Here is a 17,043-nt window from a genome sequence, read left to right as displayed (position 1 = left end):
TTAAATCAAACAGAATAGAAAAATCCTCTACCATTTTGCAAATGACCACATAAATTTTTGGTTATTCACTGAAGAAGATTGGTGCGCAAATACCTCGATAAAACTCTGTGTTCAGTTCGATGAATTCTGCCTGCATACAATGGGTGCGTCGATAATCGTCAGGCAGCCTGTATATATTCTACGCTGAAGGCTTAAATATTCATACTCAAGAAGTAAAACGATAAAAATATTCAGAGTTAGATACCAGAGTTCTTAGTGTCCAGGCATTGGTATTTTTACCTTACCTCATGGTCACGTCGAACGCGAGTGTGTCGAGATTCCGCGCCGAAATCGCGCGGGTCGAAAGATCGCTCTCGCAGGAGAACTGGACGAACATGGAGCACGGAGAAAGGACCCGAGAACGACGGACACGGGGACGAGAACGATTTCGCTCGCACGCTTTCGGTCCGGAGTGAAATGTCAGTGCCTGACTCTTCTCACGAGCGGATGGCGTCACGAGTGAGTAAGGCGCGCCTCACAAGCAACGAGAAGCCGATTCTCCAGTCGATCTCCCAGAGTCGAAATTTTGATCCTACTTTCGACCTCAATATTGCATTTAACGCTTCAACGCCCTGAAGTCTATATTAAATCTCTTCTGGTACTATTTTATCTGCTAGCATTGCCGAGAGATCTACTTTAGAACCCACAAGTGCACTGAGAGAAAAATGTATGATATTTGGAACTATAATGGCATAGTAAAAATATTATAATTAGGAATATAATTTTTATAGTAAATGTTACCATAATATTTGTAATATTTACAATATAAGTATAATATAACTGACCCGTGTAAAATTTTTACCAAGAATTATAATTATTTGAAATAAAAAATATAGTAAGGTGGCAAATATTGAATGGTAAGAGAAATTAACTATTTTATATAGTCAATACAATTGGAATATTTGGCAAATATAGGTATATGTAACTATATTCCCAAAGTGTGCTTTACTATACACATAGAGTAATAAAATGGTGACTATAAATCTGTGTTTATTCTGCTATATCTTCATGTTTAGATAAACTATAAATATATGTTTGAGGCCAAAATAAACTATAAAATATAGTGAAATTATAGTTATTCCAATTATTTTTTTCTCTCAGTGTATACTTACAACTGATATCAGTGACTATTCACTGATTCACTTTAAGAGACTGCGTTCTCCGCCATTTAGAGGCGCTAAGTACACGAAAAAAAGGTTTGGTTGAATTAATCAAATACCTGGTCGAATATGAACGATCCAAAAATTCCGATTGAAGTAACCCGAATTCTGTTTAAACCAACCAAAAATCTTGTTAACTTAAACAAAATCCGAGTTACTTCAATCGGAATTTCTGGATCGTTCATATTCGACCAGATATTTGGTTGATTCAGCCAAACCTTTTTTTCCGTGTAGGACTGCAGTTTTCATTAAACACACATTGATCCTTCAGAACAGATGTTAGAAAATTCAGGCTGAAGAAGGGGCTACAATTTCGACTCGGGATAATCGAGCACACTCGATCCTCGCGCACGTGTTTCCTCCTACACGCGACGTTCGTTAGCGTAGTCGGAGCGCATTTCTGATGCTCCTCTGTTTGTCATCGACGAGAGGTAGACGACTGGAATCGCAGGCAGGCACGACGATATGATACGCGCGATCCGACGATTTGTGAATACCGCATTATGGGCGCGACCTTTTCAATTTGTATTCTAACCTTTACGAGATAGGCACTACGTACACGTGCGTCTGTGCTCGGGATGTAAAATAACGTTAAAAGAGATAGACACACACGCGCGTATAACACTCTACCGAGCTATAAATAGACGCTTCGGTATAAAACGGCGAGGCATCGGAGTTACGTTACGTTAAGGGACGTTCAGGTTATTTCACGGTGCTCTCGCGGGAAACTAATTAACGGCAAGTTGATGTATATGTGTGTGTGTGTCTGTGTGTGCGTAGAGATCCCTTCTCCATACACAACCGATAACTCGGTAACTCTCTTTGAAATTTCGAGACACCATCCTGTCGAAATTCTGAAACTTTGGATCAGTGTCGCGGATTCTTTTAATTACAACACGCCCCTCCCTCCCTCATATCCGCTCGTCAATCAAGTTGATCAAAGAAAGACAGATTTCGACCGGATAACTTCGAAACTTTCATACAATTTTAACGTTAAAGCAAAAGAGACTTCTAAAGAGACTATTCTTAATTTACTGTTTACCATTTCTATAATAACTATGTTGTATGCTCTGAATTACTTGTAAGTGATAAGACTAAATGTTCTAAATTATTTGAATTAATAAGGCTCAATGTACTATCTAGAACTCTAAGATGACCCCCCAGCTTTTTTTGCGTGAATCCACATCGTAAACTCTACTCCAACATATGAATGAGCTTTGTGTAATGGCAAATTCGTCCTCTGACTTTTCAGATTGTTTTCACACATCATCATCTGTTTTTAGGCGTACCAAAAAATTGTGCCAAAAAATTGCGACTATAATTATTTTTGTGTTTTTGTTATTTATTAACTATCTGTGTTATTACTCTATTGTGTGCTGAAGAATGATCCTGTAAACAAAGCATTTATTATTATCAGGGCCGGCGTTAGAGGCGTGCGAAAGGTGCATCGCACGCGACCCCGCGCTAGAGGGTGCGAGATTCCTAAACCTACAAGACTTGAATAGGATGTTGCGTGATTGGTTAAAACAAGAACAATCGCGCAAGCATTTGAAATTTAAATTTCTAAAAATTCTACGAAAAATTTTAAGATTACTCTTACCATTAATAATAAAACAATTAAAATATAATTACTAAAATATGTATAATTTTTATTTGAAACCAAACCATAACCCAATATTTGTAGCTTTACGTTTTAACAACAATAATATTATATAAAAACTAATAAATAAAAAAAATACATAACAACTCTCATTATCTACCTCCTAAGAAAAATAAACAATAGACTTATAAATATAAAACGAAAATGTTATAGAATTGTTGTATTACAGTGAAAGACACATTTGGTTAAATCAAGTAAATTCCTTGTTTAAATACGGGCAGTAAATAACTTGCAGCCGGCCCTGATTATTATCTTCGACTCGATGGTCATATTTTGCTTCAAACCACGCTGTTATTTATTTATTTATTATAGGGAAAATTATTAAACACTGGACCCGCTTAATTATGCATAGAAGTCTATATCGATGCTTTCGCACCTTTGCGATGCAATTTCATGGCGCCCTTTTCAAGCAAAGTTTGGGCATCAATTGATCAAAGTGTTGGTTGACTAAAATAATCGAGAAATCAATAATCAGAATTACTCCATCGTTATGAATAAAGTCACGAACAACTTAATCAATTGATGAAATTGATTATTGATCAAACTTTAATTACATTGATTATACATTGATTAATCATCAGTTTCATCAATCGATTAAATTATTTGCGACGACACGTATGATGATTAATTCATTTTGATTACTGATTATTTTAGTTAAATAAAATCTTAATCTCTCTCTTCTCTCTCTCCTCTCTCTCAATTAATGCCCAACGCTGGTCTCGCTGATTCAAGAGGCCAAAGCGAGAAGAAGAATCAGATTTGGATCGCGCGCAAGCACGGGAACGCGGAAACGGATAAACAAAGAAATGAAACAAACCTTGCTTAATGACGATGCCGGCGGAGGGCACTTGGACAATCGGCAGTGGCGCGCTCGGGGTATTAACGGGGATGCCGCCGGGGGTGCCGGGGGGTGGCGACGCGCTGGCGCTCCCCACGGAACCAGGGTCGCTGAAGCCCTGGGTACTGTTCTCCTCTGGGCCGTCGAAGAAGCTCAGGTTGAACTCACTGCCGGCGTCGAACGACACTTCCGGCGTGAGGGTGTCCGGCGCCGGGGCGCTGCCCAAACCCGCGCTCAGCGACTGATCGATTTTGAAAACGTCCATTTTACGGGCGAGCGTAACGAACGGATCACGGTGCCGGCGAACGGCGTGCGGCACGTCGCGCTGGTGGTCCCGTTCGCGGTCAGCATTCGCGTCGATCCTTCAGCTGTGCGCTGCTTTGACCCGCTCCGTTGTCCCGCGAGTCAGCGCGATGTCAACCGCGGCGCTCGCTCTTTTCACTCTCATGCGACTCCTTTCGCGAGAGAGAGTGCGAGAAAAGGCAGGCAAAGGGAGCGTTGTCACCCTGCGAATTCGCCGAGATCCTCGGGATCTTTGCGCGCGCGTGCCGGCTCTTCAACGACAATGTCATTTATCGGCGGCTGTCGTGTTCGTGCTTCCTCTTTCTTTCTTCCTCTCTCGTATGGGAGACTGAGCTGCGCGAGCGGTCCGCGCGATGTTACTCATGGACGGATGAATAAGATCCTTCGTATGTTCCCTGGTGACGAGGCGCACTGGCGAGCGCGATCCACCGCGGTAACGGTAACGTTCCTCCGTTGTCACTTCGCGCACGTCGATGACGCTGACGACGAGACCGTGTTTTATGGCGATCGGCAGAGACGTCGAATGTCATTAGCGAAACGACCGTTCTGTCGCGCACCTCGCGCCTCGCGAAACGGCGATCTCGTTGCTCGACGGCGCTTATCCGACACTTCGTCATCGAGTACCTCGAGCACCGAGGAGCGACGTGTTCTTCTTCTTTCCTGCCGATGCAGCGATCTGTGTATTTGCACCCTGGGCAAAATTCTAAGGTGCCTTCGACCTAGTCATGATAGATTTCGGGCAGGCTGCCGCGGACGTTTCTTCCTGCTCGCTCGAGGCTACATCCGTCGTCCTCGTGCTCGTCGCTGTCCTCGTTACTTCTCGTTCTCCTCGTGGCTGCGCGCGCGGGGTCTTTGAACCGCGAGCAACGTTTCCTCGTTTCAGTCAGTCGCGGGTATCGCGTTTAGCAGCTCGCATTTGCATTTACACCGCGACTTAATAAGATTTAATTCGTCTGCGAGTAATGGCAACGAGAGACGTGACGGAGGCGCGGATAAACTTGCGAGTCAAAGACGTTCATTACGTGTGAACGCGCGTTTGTGAGATTTCCCCGCGCATTATAAATAATACAGGACAGGATCTCTCTCTCTCTCTCTCTCTCTCTCTCTCTCTCTCTCCCTCGCTCTCTTTCACTCTCTCTCCTTCTATCTCTGTCTCTCTCCACGGACGACTTGAGCGGTGAAAATCGACGATGCACACTCGGCTCGGCCACTCGAGACGCGAGTCGAATCGAATCGATCGCACGAACCAATGGAGAGAGGAGGAACGTGTGCGCGACTCATTCGATGAGAAACGCGCGAAACGGACGTGGGACGATTATTTTCAAACAGTCGTCGAGAGCACCGTTGCGCTGCCAAGAGGTGCTCGAGAGATGTTGTATCCGTTATCACTGTGTCGTCGAGCCATTCGCACTTGGCCACTTGAACCACCTTAGATTCGCGAGCACGGGCTGCGGTCGTTCCTTCTGTTTGTTATGCGATTTCAGGGCGACGTTCCCAGGCAGATTCGACTGTTACCGTTTGTTGAGAAGGCGCGAGCCTTGCGCGAGCGTCGAAACGGCTCATCGTCTCGCCGATCGTTCGAGCTTCTTCCTGCGAGTACGTGTGGAGCACGTCGTCCGAAAGTTCAACCCATTATTTTGGAGATCGCGATCGCCAACTGAGCGGCTCAACGACGGGCTCCTCGCCCCTCGCGACCTTGTCGCTCTCGCGCACGGTACCCTCTCGCATTCACCCTTTTTCTCAGCCGTGTGCGCCCTTCGTTTCGTTCCCCTCTTCCCTCTGCCCTTCTCTTACGGGACGAACTTTTTCCTGGCGGCGCGAGCGCGGACCTGTCCGCCGATTTTCAGTGGTTCACATGCCCGCCGGCTTTTTGCGTGACCCATCGCTGAAAGAGAAATCAAAACGAAAAGAAAATCAGAAACCAAGGGCAAAAAAAACCGATCGGCGGAAAAAAACGCAATGGCGAGCAAATAATAAAGACACGCGTGATGATCGTCGTGGAGAGCCCGTCCACGACGAGTCCACCAGGTTGGCTTTTTTCGTACCAACGTGAAACCTTTCGATCAATCTTGAATGGATTACGTATAGCGCGATTACGTTCGCCGCTTCGCCTCGTCGAATGTATCTTTGTAACGGTGTTATCATGAAGCATTATGGGCAAACTTCCCAACCGCTCCACCCTGTGTGTACCTCGACATTTTCACACGGCCGGGGAGAAGGAGGACGAGGAATCGCCGGCGAATCGCGAGAGAAACAAGGGGAGGGCAGGAGAGGAGAGAAAGAGAGAGAGAGAGAGAAAAAAAGCCGGAGAGCACGAGAGAAACACGAGGCGGAGAGTGAGAAAAAGTGAATGTCATTGCCGTAATCTTCGGACGTTGACTTCTTCCTGGCTCGTCCCTCCTTCCTCTTGGTCACAATCTCCTCCTCCTCCTCCTCCTCCTCCTCCTCGTTTTCCCCCTGCCCCTCCACAACATTCACCCCTCTTCCTCGTCGTTCTCTTTGTCCTCTCTCTTTCTCGCTCACTCGCTCTCTCACCTGCGCGTCTCGCTCTCCGAGTCTCCTCTCCTCTCCTCTTTACCCTCACCCGCTCCTCTTTTCTTTCCCCTCGTGACATCCATCCCTCCCCGCTCGCGGCGGGTTATGTTTTTCCGTCTTGCGAATTTCAAGTGTTTCGCGACAATTCGCGCTCGCCGGCTAGATATGCGATATGCAGAACTAAACGATCGATCGATCGATCGATCGAACCGTTTAAACGGCGCGGATCGAGAAAAGACTCGTGTCGTCGAATTTGATTTGCGATCGTCATGATTATTACTGTTATTGTCTCGTCTGTGAGATATACTTCGGAGAGATCCCCGAATTGTCGCCGATTTCCGATCGAGGGCGCGAATTCCTCGTGGGAAATCGGCGTGGCCGCAGGCATTTTCATTTGTCGCTGAATCGGCCGCGAATTTCGCATTGCGCGACGCGACGCAGCGGTTTCGCGGTCTCGCAGACGATCATTTGTCTCGCGCATCGGCCGCGCTTGGTTCCGCGTTCCATCCGCGTCGCAAGTCAGTGCGTTCACCTCACGCTCGCACGGAGATCTCTCGAGCTCGCTCGCTCGCTCACTCGCACGCCAAAGAGGATTTCTCCGGGCCACGTGTTCGCGGTTGACCCGCGAAAAACTCGTTCCTCAGCGAGGAACGAAAATTCGCGCTCCTCGAGACGCTTCCGTCCAACTTGCATTTCACGGCCATCTGCTCCGTGAACAGTCTTAAAGTAATTCATTAACGGCTCAGGAGCGACACTTTCGCGGGTCTTTCGCGGGCGCTACGATGATGTCGAAGACCTGGAGATTATCAGCGGTCACGCACCGACGTGCGCTTGGCAAATTGAACGTCGCGCGGAATAATGACAGTTTCATAATTACTCGCGTCGGTGGCAACAACCGACACCTCGGAACAACGCGGATTCGCTCGCGCGCTCCGCGGGACAATGAGGCACGAATGAAAGCGCAATGAACTTTTGCAACTTCCTCACCGCAATTATCTCACCGCGCTCGCCGTGCGATTCACACCGCGCGTTGACAACGCGCTACACACCCGATGAATTTACCTGCACGAGCAGCGCCCGAGAACACTCGCCAGCGTCCGGATTCTCTCCCTGACAGCTGAGATTCACCACTGACAAACAGTCCCGTCCCGATCGGATGTAATCCAGCAACGCGAGCGACTGTCGACAACGCTGACCGATTCCCAGCGAGCTCTCTCATAGACACCCACGGCAAGATCCCGACCACGCGACAACACCTGATCGATCGATCTGTCGAGGGGCGATCGCGGCACACGGTCACAATCGCGTGCGAAGACGCGGGTCGTTCACGATCGGAGTGTACATTCGGCGGGCAGCGTGCAACGACAGTATTCCGTCTCGTCGGGGTACACCGAAAATCACTCACTTATCCCGACGAGACCGTCGCCCCAGGCGACCGAAGGGACGGTCCACGTGACGACGCGACGCAACGGGAACGGATAATAACGCCGTCTTTTGTACGCAAAGAAAGACAGAGAAAGAGAAGAAGAGGAAGATGATGATGATGATGATAATAATGATGATGATGATGATAATGATGATAAAGGCGGAACACACACGACAGCCGTCGTGCCGAGACTTTAGGAGAAGTTAAGGCGAGTTAACACGAAAAGCGCTCGGAGGACGGAATAATTTTTCGCGAGAACGTGCGATCACGTGCGTGCGCGCGATCCGCGAGCGTACGGCGTGCCGACCCGCTCGTTCTCGCGCGAGTGCCGGGAATGGGCCGCCTCGCCGCATGTTTCCCGTGCTCCGTCTTCCTCGATCAGCCGGACTTCTCTCTTTCCCGTTTCATCTCCCTTCCCTGCGTTCGCTCTTTCTTTCTCTGCCCCCTCTCACTCTCTCCTTTTCTTTGTCGCCGTCTCGCTCGCGCGCACCGCGCACCGCGCGTCTCTGTCCGACTGTCTTTCTCTCCTCCCTCCTCCCTTCCTCCCTCAGGACGGCTCCTTCGTCCTCTGGTGCAGCCGCTTACCCGAGAGCGCTCACCTGTGAGGTAAGTAAAACCGGCGTTCCGTCGTACGTGTTACGACATTGCGCGATTCGCGATGGGGAAGGGATGGGGAAGGGTGAGGAGGGACAACGAAAGAGGAAGAGAGAGGGGGAGAGAGAGAGTAAGCGAGCGAGAGAAAGAGAGAGAGAGTGGTGGCTGGAGGTGGCGATGGGAGAGACGGGGGGCCAGAGGAAACGCGAGGAGGGTGGATGAGATGATGGGGGGCGGGGGGACGGGAAGAATTAAGCGAGCGGGTCGGAGGTGAGTTCTGGAGATGGAAGGGGTTGCAGCAACGGCGGGGTGCGAAGGGGAGAGCGGCAAGATCGGGGGAAGCCGGAGGTGAGCCGTGTCGTGGAGGATCGTCCGGTAGGGATAAAACGTGGACCGACCTGACGTGGTCTCCGACTGCAGTGGGGGGTTAAATCGCGGGACGACGTGGTGGGGTTCGCGCGGCGCGAGTGGACCAACTGGGTTCGCCAGCAACACGCGGTTCATTGACCGAGAAGTGCCGGGAGAGCCGAACGAACGAACGAACGAGCGTACGTACATACGTACGTACGTACGTACGTATGTACGTATGTGTGTACGTATGCATGTACGAGCGAACGGGCTCTCTCTTCTTTCCCTCTCTCTTTCTTTTTCCGCGCGCGCGGCCCGCTACTAGAACAGAATTCGCACCGGCACTTTATCCGCCCGGTCTCGGGCCAGCGCGCCGCACCAGAGAGACGCCGAGCGACGGATATCGGAGGCTCAAGGGGGTGTCAAGGGCGGCCAAAGGCGAATTAGGGATGCGCAGCATCGTGGAGGAAATGAAGCAGCGGAGTCATGAACGACGGAGCCGGAACGCCGAAGCGCGCTCCGTCGCTCGCCCGAGTCAAAGTTGCTCGGGCGAGCGAAGAGGAGAATTACCTTCGAGAGGTATCTTCCGGGAAGATTATATCCGAGGGTCTTCGAGAAGTTCTTTGATGGAAGCCCCGATAAGACCCAGGACACCGTGGCTGTACCGATTCAACTATCGATGATGTGCTATCGCGATAGCGAGCGAGCTTGCACAAGCCGAGAATAATTCCCAATTTATGCACGAGAGTCTGTGAAACTTTCGGAAGAGAGGCACAACTCACGCCAGCTCAGGCTCGATCGTGCGCGAGCACCTCCGACAGCACGGGCGCGGGGTCGATGCACGGGGAAAAAATTGATTGCCGTCTAAGACAGACGTTAAACCCGCGCCTCCCAACATGGCAAGCGGCTACGGCGGAGTATCGTCGCGGTCCCGCGATCGCGGACCAGCGGTTCGATGACTTATTTCCACGAGCGCGGCGCATTTCCTGATCGGCGGACCTCGACAGCGCGAGGCAAGGCGAACGGGCGTTTTACGAGAAAGGGATGAAGTCCGGCGCGGTGTAAGTAACTTCGCCAGGACTACCGTCGTTGGTGTGGTCGCACACGGCGCACACTTGTCGGGAAAGGAGATGCGCGGACTCTGAACGCGGTGTAATGAACCTGGGAAACCGGTTACATTCGCGCGAGCGCGAGCGTACGTACAGATCGATTCGCTCTCTGTACTTGTGTTACATTATGCGAGAGTCGCTGCATTTCCCCTCATCGAGCTTTCGCGCTGTGCCGCGCGGTTTATTCTCGCCGATATAAACTACTTTCGCGCCCGCGCGCGAGCTCGCTCTCTCTCTCTCTCTCTCTCTCTCTCTCTTTCCCCCCCCCTCCTCCTTTCTCTGTCTTTCTCTCTTGCCTTGCCACCTCTTTCCCCCTCCTTCTTCCCTTCTTTCTCTCTGATCTCCCCGAGTAATAATTAATTTCGGTATCTTGGCCTGCGATCCCCCCTGGCGAAGCAATTCGTTCGACAATTAATGAAACGAAAGCGAAGAATCCCCAATGTCAAACGTCGTTACAATAAAATGTCGATCCGATGGATTAACGAATATTAGCCGCGGCTGCTTTCTCACTCGCCCGATCCTCGCGGTACACCATTCTTTCACGTCTGTTTGATCTCTATCGAAGGTGAAAGTTATGATGACATAATCTGTATTGGATCAGTGCGAGACGTAATCGAGACGCGGGCAGACCGCGTTAACGAAATTCGTGATGAAGTGTGCCTAATTAATTGCGTAATCGCGAGAAGTACTCACACGGGGAAGGAATCTCAGTTCGTGAAAACTGAACAGGAGCCAGATGGTAAAAATTTGGCGACGCGAAATGCTATCTCTATCACCGTGACGCCCTGAAAAAAACTTGTCTGAACTCCAGCTGTATTAAAACTTGGTTGCAATAACTGAGAACAATTGTCTGAGTGGAAATCTATAGCGATTTTTCCTACACTGAGGGAGAAATATTTAAAAAATAAGCAATTTATTCGGTGAATACTAATAACATACTTTTATTAATACATATGTTTTTACATTAACAAACAATCCCTTTCAAATGAGAAAATATATATTTTTTTTTTGCGCCGTTGCTTTTCATGAAAGCAATTGTTTGTTCTATTCCAACAAAAGAATTTCGATTTAAATAAATATGTTATTAGCATTCACACACCTAATAAATGTTTTTCATTTTTCAGGTATATTTTCTCTCAGTACAACCGAATTTTTCACCTGGCGCCTTATTCAATAGAAAATTCAGTCACATTAGTTGGAATTACGTTTTCCGTGCAAGTAAATGTCGCGAATGCCAAACTGATTGGCTGCAAAATGAGTAAGAGCGACTCGTGAAGTTGACTCATTATCGATCTCTTAATGAAGAAATAAGGAATACGCTTATGTGGAAGTTTAATCATGGTACGGCGACATGACGCCTCCTCATTCAGCGAATACACTGTTATAAGTTTATACTCATAATTATAGAGAGCCGGCTCTTATGCAATGTGATAATAATATATCGCTATCTCTGCGACCTACATAAAGAGATATTCTTATAACGTAAGTGCGTCCTCAGCTCTCTCTGCCATTCTCATTGTGGAGCGACTCGGATCAATGGATCCAGCACACACACGCACGCACAATTGGACCAGAGCCACGCAGACTAATCACGAATTTATTTTTAGCGTGATAAATAAATGAGCGAGCATATACATAAGCAAATATACTAAGGACTCACTTGGCGAAGGCCACGACACATCGCGACCCTCCGTCCTCATGAACGACGTACAACGAAGAACCGTATCCGACGGCTAATTGGCTATCAACTGGAGAATTTCTCGAGTCTCGAGAAATCCTCCAGCCGGCAGCCAATTACCCATCGGACACCGTCCGACGGTCAACGTGTCGTCGTCGTCGTCGTCGTCCACCGAAAAGCTAATCTTGGGGTTTCGAGGCGCGCTTCGTTTCGCGCGGGACCTCGACGAGCGCTCGAGGGATGAGAAAATACGGACCCCAGAAGTAAGAGAGGGGAGAAAAAAGGCACCTTCGATTAAAGCGAAGAACACTGAAGGGGACTTCCGGTCGCCGAGATCTTCCGATTCGCAGTAAACCGTTCCGGCACGATGGAACCGACGATGTCGGCCAGCAGGAGGGAAGAAGAGAAGGAAGGAAGGAAGGAGGGTGAGTGGGTGGGTGGGGGAGGGAAAGAGTGCGCAGCGTGGTACGCGCGGGAAAGGGGTTGGTAGCAGGCAGGGGTAACGGGTTGGATTTGCGCGAGAAGCAGCAGGGGGATGGAACGAAGGGTAGGGGTTTGAAGAAAACACATAATAGGGTGGGGCGCTTCGCAGCCGCTTTTGAATCGATCCAACGCCAGCTACAGCTGGAACCTCATCCCACCATGCTGAACAGCGGTGCTCATTCTCTCTCTCTCTCTCTCTCTCTCTCTCTCTCTCCCTTCCTCTCTCCCTCCCACACCCCGTCCTGCAGCCCTCTCGTCATCCTCTCGTTACCTTTCTCGATCGCTCTCGTTATCGCTGCGCGAAGAGGCTCGCACACGTTGTGCACGGACTGTCCCAGGGTCAACCGAGAACCTTGCAAAAAGACGGATCCTTGAGATAATTTAGAGCCGAGCTCTTTCCACAATGAAAATATGATAGGGCGCCGCGACATGGACGCTCACCGACGTTAATGAAAGTCCAGAGAGGTCACTCATCAGTCTGCTCGAAACATTTCCGATTTTTCCATCAGGAATCCTCGAGGGGGATGTTTCTATCGGAATGAGATCGATCGTAATTGTATCACGCAATAATAAACGAGACAACGAGCGAAGTGAAAATGAACAAAATGTTCGTCTATTTATATACCTCCTCTTCTGCCATCGCTTCACGCGGTTCATGTCTTAGGTGTGAAGTCTTCCCATAATTAGAATCTCCTCGTAATTAGAATCTTTCTCGACTTATCAACTTGACGATTAATGATTCTCCGATATAAGTATATTCAAAACGTCGAGTAAGAATGAAAGTATAGATTTGGCCTGCCAGAGAGAGAGAAAGAAAGAGAGAGAGGGGGGGAAGAATTTACTTTAAATTGAGTTTCCACAAGATCTCTTGGCTAAATTCCGCGCTGTGTACGCGCAGGATTTCACTCGTAATAAATTATCGCGACTCTTAATCCACGGCTCGAAATAAACGGACCGGTTTTTACTGAAAGAAACTGTGCGTTTCCCAGTAATGCGCGCTCTTGCTGAACCGCGCGGTTAAAATTGCGAACTCTTCGCCAATGTTACTCATCGACTCTTCTGGAACGTGCGAAGTGCTCGACGCGACAATGGCTCGACTCTGCGAGTTTGCTCTCGGCGCGAAAAACAGAATTCAAGATTTATGTAACTTCTGACACTCCGAAATATTGACATAATTAAGTCAGGAAAATTCTCGTGAGGTTTAATCTCGTTTTTAAATGAAATCCATGAAATTCTTATCCTTGAGGAACGAAAATAATTAATTGACAAGACATGAGCTCATGCGCCGCATAATTTGTCGGTCATTTATTAAGAAAAGCGAGAGGTCTAAATCTTTCGGCATCGATTTTAATTGGAGGAACTTCGTTGTCGGGCTGACTCAACTCTTGGATCGTAACTTGAACGTTGGCTCAGTGTTGCGTCGAGCATCTCGCATAATTGTCGTGCATACAATTACTTTTTAAGCGAACTCACCGTTGTTGCGTAGGATGGAGCCGGGGCTGGTGGCCTCCAGAGGGCTGCTGGGCTCCTCCTTGGGTTCCCTCTTTACGCTGAAATAGAAACATCTATTATGTATCCGAATGAAAAGCGGCACGGTGTTAGAGTCGAAAGTAGTCCAAGTTCGGAGAGTCCTTGCGCCGGGCTAACAACGTAACCCGGCATTATTCGCCTCTCCTTTTGACGTACGCCGCCGCTAACTGCGGCCCTGAGACGATGCAATAAAAGGTTGACCCAGTTTTGACTTCGATTCCCACCGCGGACACGGCTCCAGGAAAAATTAATCAAGGCGACAATGAGCGCGGCAAAGAGACGGAAAAATTGATGAACCGCTCTTTAAATTCCCGACTGGAGGTGTGCACGTTCCGCTCGCTCCTCGCGAAGAAAGTTTGTAATTAATCGTGACATTAATGCGCATAAATCGACCCATCTAGGGACTTCCTTTCATCGGCAGTCTTTGCCGAAGATTTAGATTCTAAGATATCGCAAGAAGAGACACAAGATTCGAAATTTTTAACTTGGCACGAATCTTTAAAATATCCAAAATAATCAAAGACGTTATCAATGCTTAATTTCTTGATTTGTGCAGGCCAAACGTAAAGCGATTAACAGTTTTGATAATGTATTAATTTCACACGCGTGCAAAAAAATAGCGTTCTAATCGTATCACGCGATGAGTTAATGACTCGTGGACTCGATTAAGACAATCAATTCTGTGACAAATTAACGTTTGATTTGATAGCTCTATCTAACATGATACACTCGTCGATATCTTCATAACAAGATTGTTTCTGATTGATTTAAGTGATGCTATTGTCCCGATTAAAGCTATCAACAGTCGATTATATTTGGTATCGAGGATCCTGGATTCCATGCGGAAAAGAATGGCGAATATCGCCGTACCACTGCAGTTACTATTCCTAGTATCGTCGATAATTATCGCCATCGGATAGAACGAAGTGGGTCATCCGAAAATACCCGCATCTGAAGGTGTCCGATAACAGGCGTCGGATTTTTACTCGTCCTGACGCTGACTTTATTCTTCCTCGGAGAGAAATATCGTAGCACACCGATAGTTTTCGAGTGAGTAAACCGCGAAATTTTATTCCTTAATCCCCCAAGACAAGACTGCAACACAAGGCTTGCTCGCGCAGATGGATTGCGTTAAAAATTCGAATGTAACAATAAATAATTTTTACACTGTTATTTTATAAACCCTGAGAAAGAAACATATTTTCACGTATTTTCTCGCACAAAATTACAGAATGAAACCCTCCATACCGCACCGTGCGCGTTGAATTAATTAGTATTGATTATTCGATACCATTGAGCTTATACGTGGCGCCGCTATTTTATTCATTTGTCAAGCGAACGTGGCACAGAGAGAAAGAGAGAGGGAGAAAAAGAAAGAGAAAGAGAAATTTAAAAATTTATAGAACTAAATACACATCGATCAATAATGATAAGAACTTGGCTAGTACACTAATTAATAAGTAGCAACTAGTTGAAATAGGAGGCGACCAGAAATCCCTTGCGCTTGATATCGCAACGAAATAACTCGGAGATTCTTCTCGTCCACAAAAATTTAGGTCACGAATTCTCCGATTGCTCTTCGCCAATTGCTGAATAACTTATTGACGAATTTAATTTTCCTAACACACTCTCTAAATTTCTTGCAATGTAGTCTCATACAAAACGAGTAAAAAGTGACAATATTTTCATTTGAGGCAATAGCAAAATTATTGCCACTCGAAATCGCACGAGTGAATGTCTCACTCAAGCTCAGAGTGGATTCGGACTTTACATGAGCGAATATTTCAATGGATTAGAGCGAGTATGTTTCTGTGACGATGGAGTTCACCAGCTTCATTCTTCAATCTGAAATGAAGATACTTGGAGAGCACGTATGTGCACGCACACATACATGAGTAACAAATCTAATAAGTGTACTTCCTTCTCACGTTGCCGCGCGTATTGATCGCGAGTGCAAAACTTACTCAATTAGTGGCATTAGCGAGAATTGCTATAGAATTTCGATAAGTCGAACATCTCGCGCTATAAATAGCGCAGAGAAGCGAGCATTCTATTCCGTGTCGTTCCACGCACGAGGAAATCGAAGAGCCGCGTCCTCGCATCTCGAGGTATACGACATCAGCATCCGAATATCTCGATGAGAATTACGTTAGTTCTCGCCCAAGGGAAGCTTGACACGCGCGACCTGGTGGTGCACTTTTCCCCGAGAAGAGACTCCCCGAGTCTCCGTGCACCTCTCTTCGATCGAAGCGTCGTTTTTCTCCCCGGTTCCTCGGGAGAGTTCCGAGAACCTGACTCTTCGATCACCGTCTCGCGAAAACGTAGACAGGATCTCCTCGGAGAGATCGCGGAGTATGCACGGTGGTGGCGGCGGCGGCGTGCGGTCGGGGACGGTTCTCGCTGTGTTGTTTCGCTACTTGCATTTTTAAATCAACAGAACGGCGGGCCGCACGTTAGAGCGAGACACGGTGCACTTAAAGCGTGCATTATTAATCGGCGCCCGCGCGAGGTATATCCGATCCTGCGAGTACGCGGACGTACGGGTCTGTGCAAGACCTTACACAGTCTTGCCGTAATATCGCGCACGACGCACACCACCCGCGGAGTGGTGGCTCCTGCGAGGGTCGTGTGTGCACGCCACACTATTCAGGTGTGATATCGCCGTTCAATCGCGAATCAATCGTCCAGCCCAGACACGGCCCGTCGAAACGTTGTTACTAACCTCCTCGGCTCTTTTCAAGAACGAACGTTGACAAGTGTTGACAACGAAACACGCGAGGTCTTGTATGTCGAGATACTTCCGAGAAAAAGATATCATATACGTGGTCGGATTCACACGTATAACAATAATGACAACTTTCTTATGTATGCGAGAGAGATACACAATACAGTTGTGAAAAAATTACCACGGACGTACACAAGAGGCGGGGCAACGGCAAAACTTACTCAGCCATTATCGTAAGACAATGTAAACAGAGGTGTATGAGAAAGAAGCGAAGGAAAAATTGACGCTAGAGAATTTGAAAACTCGAATGGAAGCCGGGTTCGTGTTTAGTGCTTCAGCTGCGACGATTTTCAGACATGGCGATACGAGTCGCGCGCTGCTACCCCCGCTAGGTTACATACAAAATTTCTACGACTGACTGCGACGTCCACATTCGATAGATAATGTATTCGTGAGTAAAACTACACTACCATTCTCGTGTGCCAGCTGAAGCGACGATCCGCAGCGTTGTCCTGGTGATCACCCGGGTCGACGGTGAAGTATGTGAGAAAGGCCAGCTTCGAATCGTGGAAGAAACGTATACGATTTGCACGAACCGAATGAAGTGCGTCGAGT

The 17,043-nt window shown here is 47.9% G+C and overlaps 1 protein-coding gene across 3 annotated transcripts in view; it reads right to left on the bottom strand.

Moving 5' to 3' along the window:
* LOC116852142 (ecdysone-induced protein 78C) overlaps window positions 1-17,043 on the bottom strand; it is a 74,671-nt gene that overhangs the window by 56,909 nt on the left and 719 nt on the right. Inside the window, exons 1-2 of one of the 3 annotated variants that reach the window (XM_032832198.1) lie at window positions 7,598-8,580; window positions 3,677-5,885 (exon numbers count right to left, since the gene is read on the bottom strand). In XM_032832198.1, the coding sequence (XP_032688089.1) occupies window positions 3,677-3,962 (286 nt within the window). In that variant the 5' untranslated portion in view covers window positions 3,963-5,885; window positions 7,598-8,580. Of the gene's footprint in view, window positions 1-3,676; window positions 5,886-7,597; window positions 8,581-13,646; window positions 13,724-17,043 lie in introns of those variants that run through there. The other 2 variants (XM_032832207.1, XM_032832216.1) reach the window with 2 other exon arrangements.

Source organism: Odontomachus brunneus, unplaced genomic scaffold (genome assembly GCF_010583005.1).
Source record: "Odontomachus brunneus isolate Ranch 3 - 2012 unplaced genomic scaffold, Obru_v1 Obru_scaffold_006, whole genome shotgun sequence".
In the NCBI taxonomy this organism is placed as follows: Eukaryota; Metazoa; Arthropoda; class Insecta; order Hymenoptera; family Formicidae; genus Odontomachus; species Odontomachus brunneus.
Note: the sequence above shows the minus strand (reverse complement) of the source record. Positions and strands in the feature narration are given on the sequence as shown.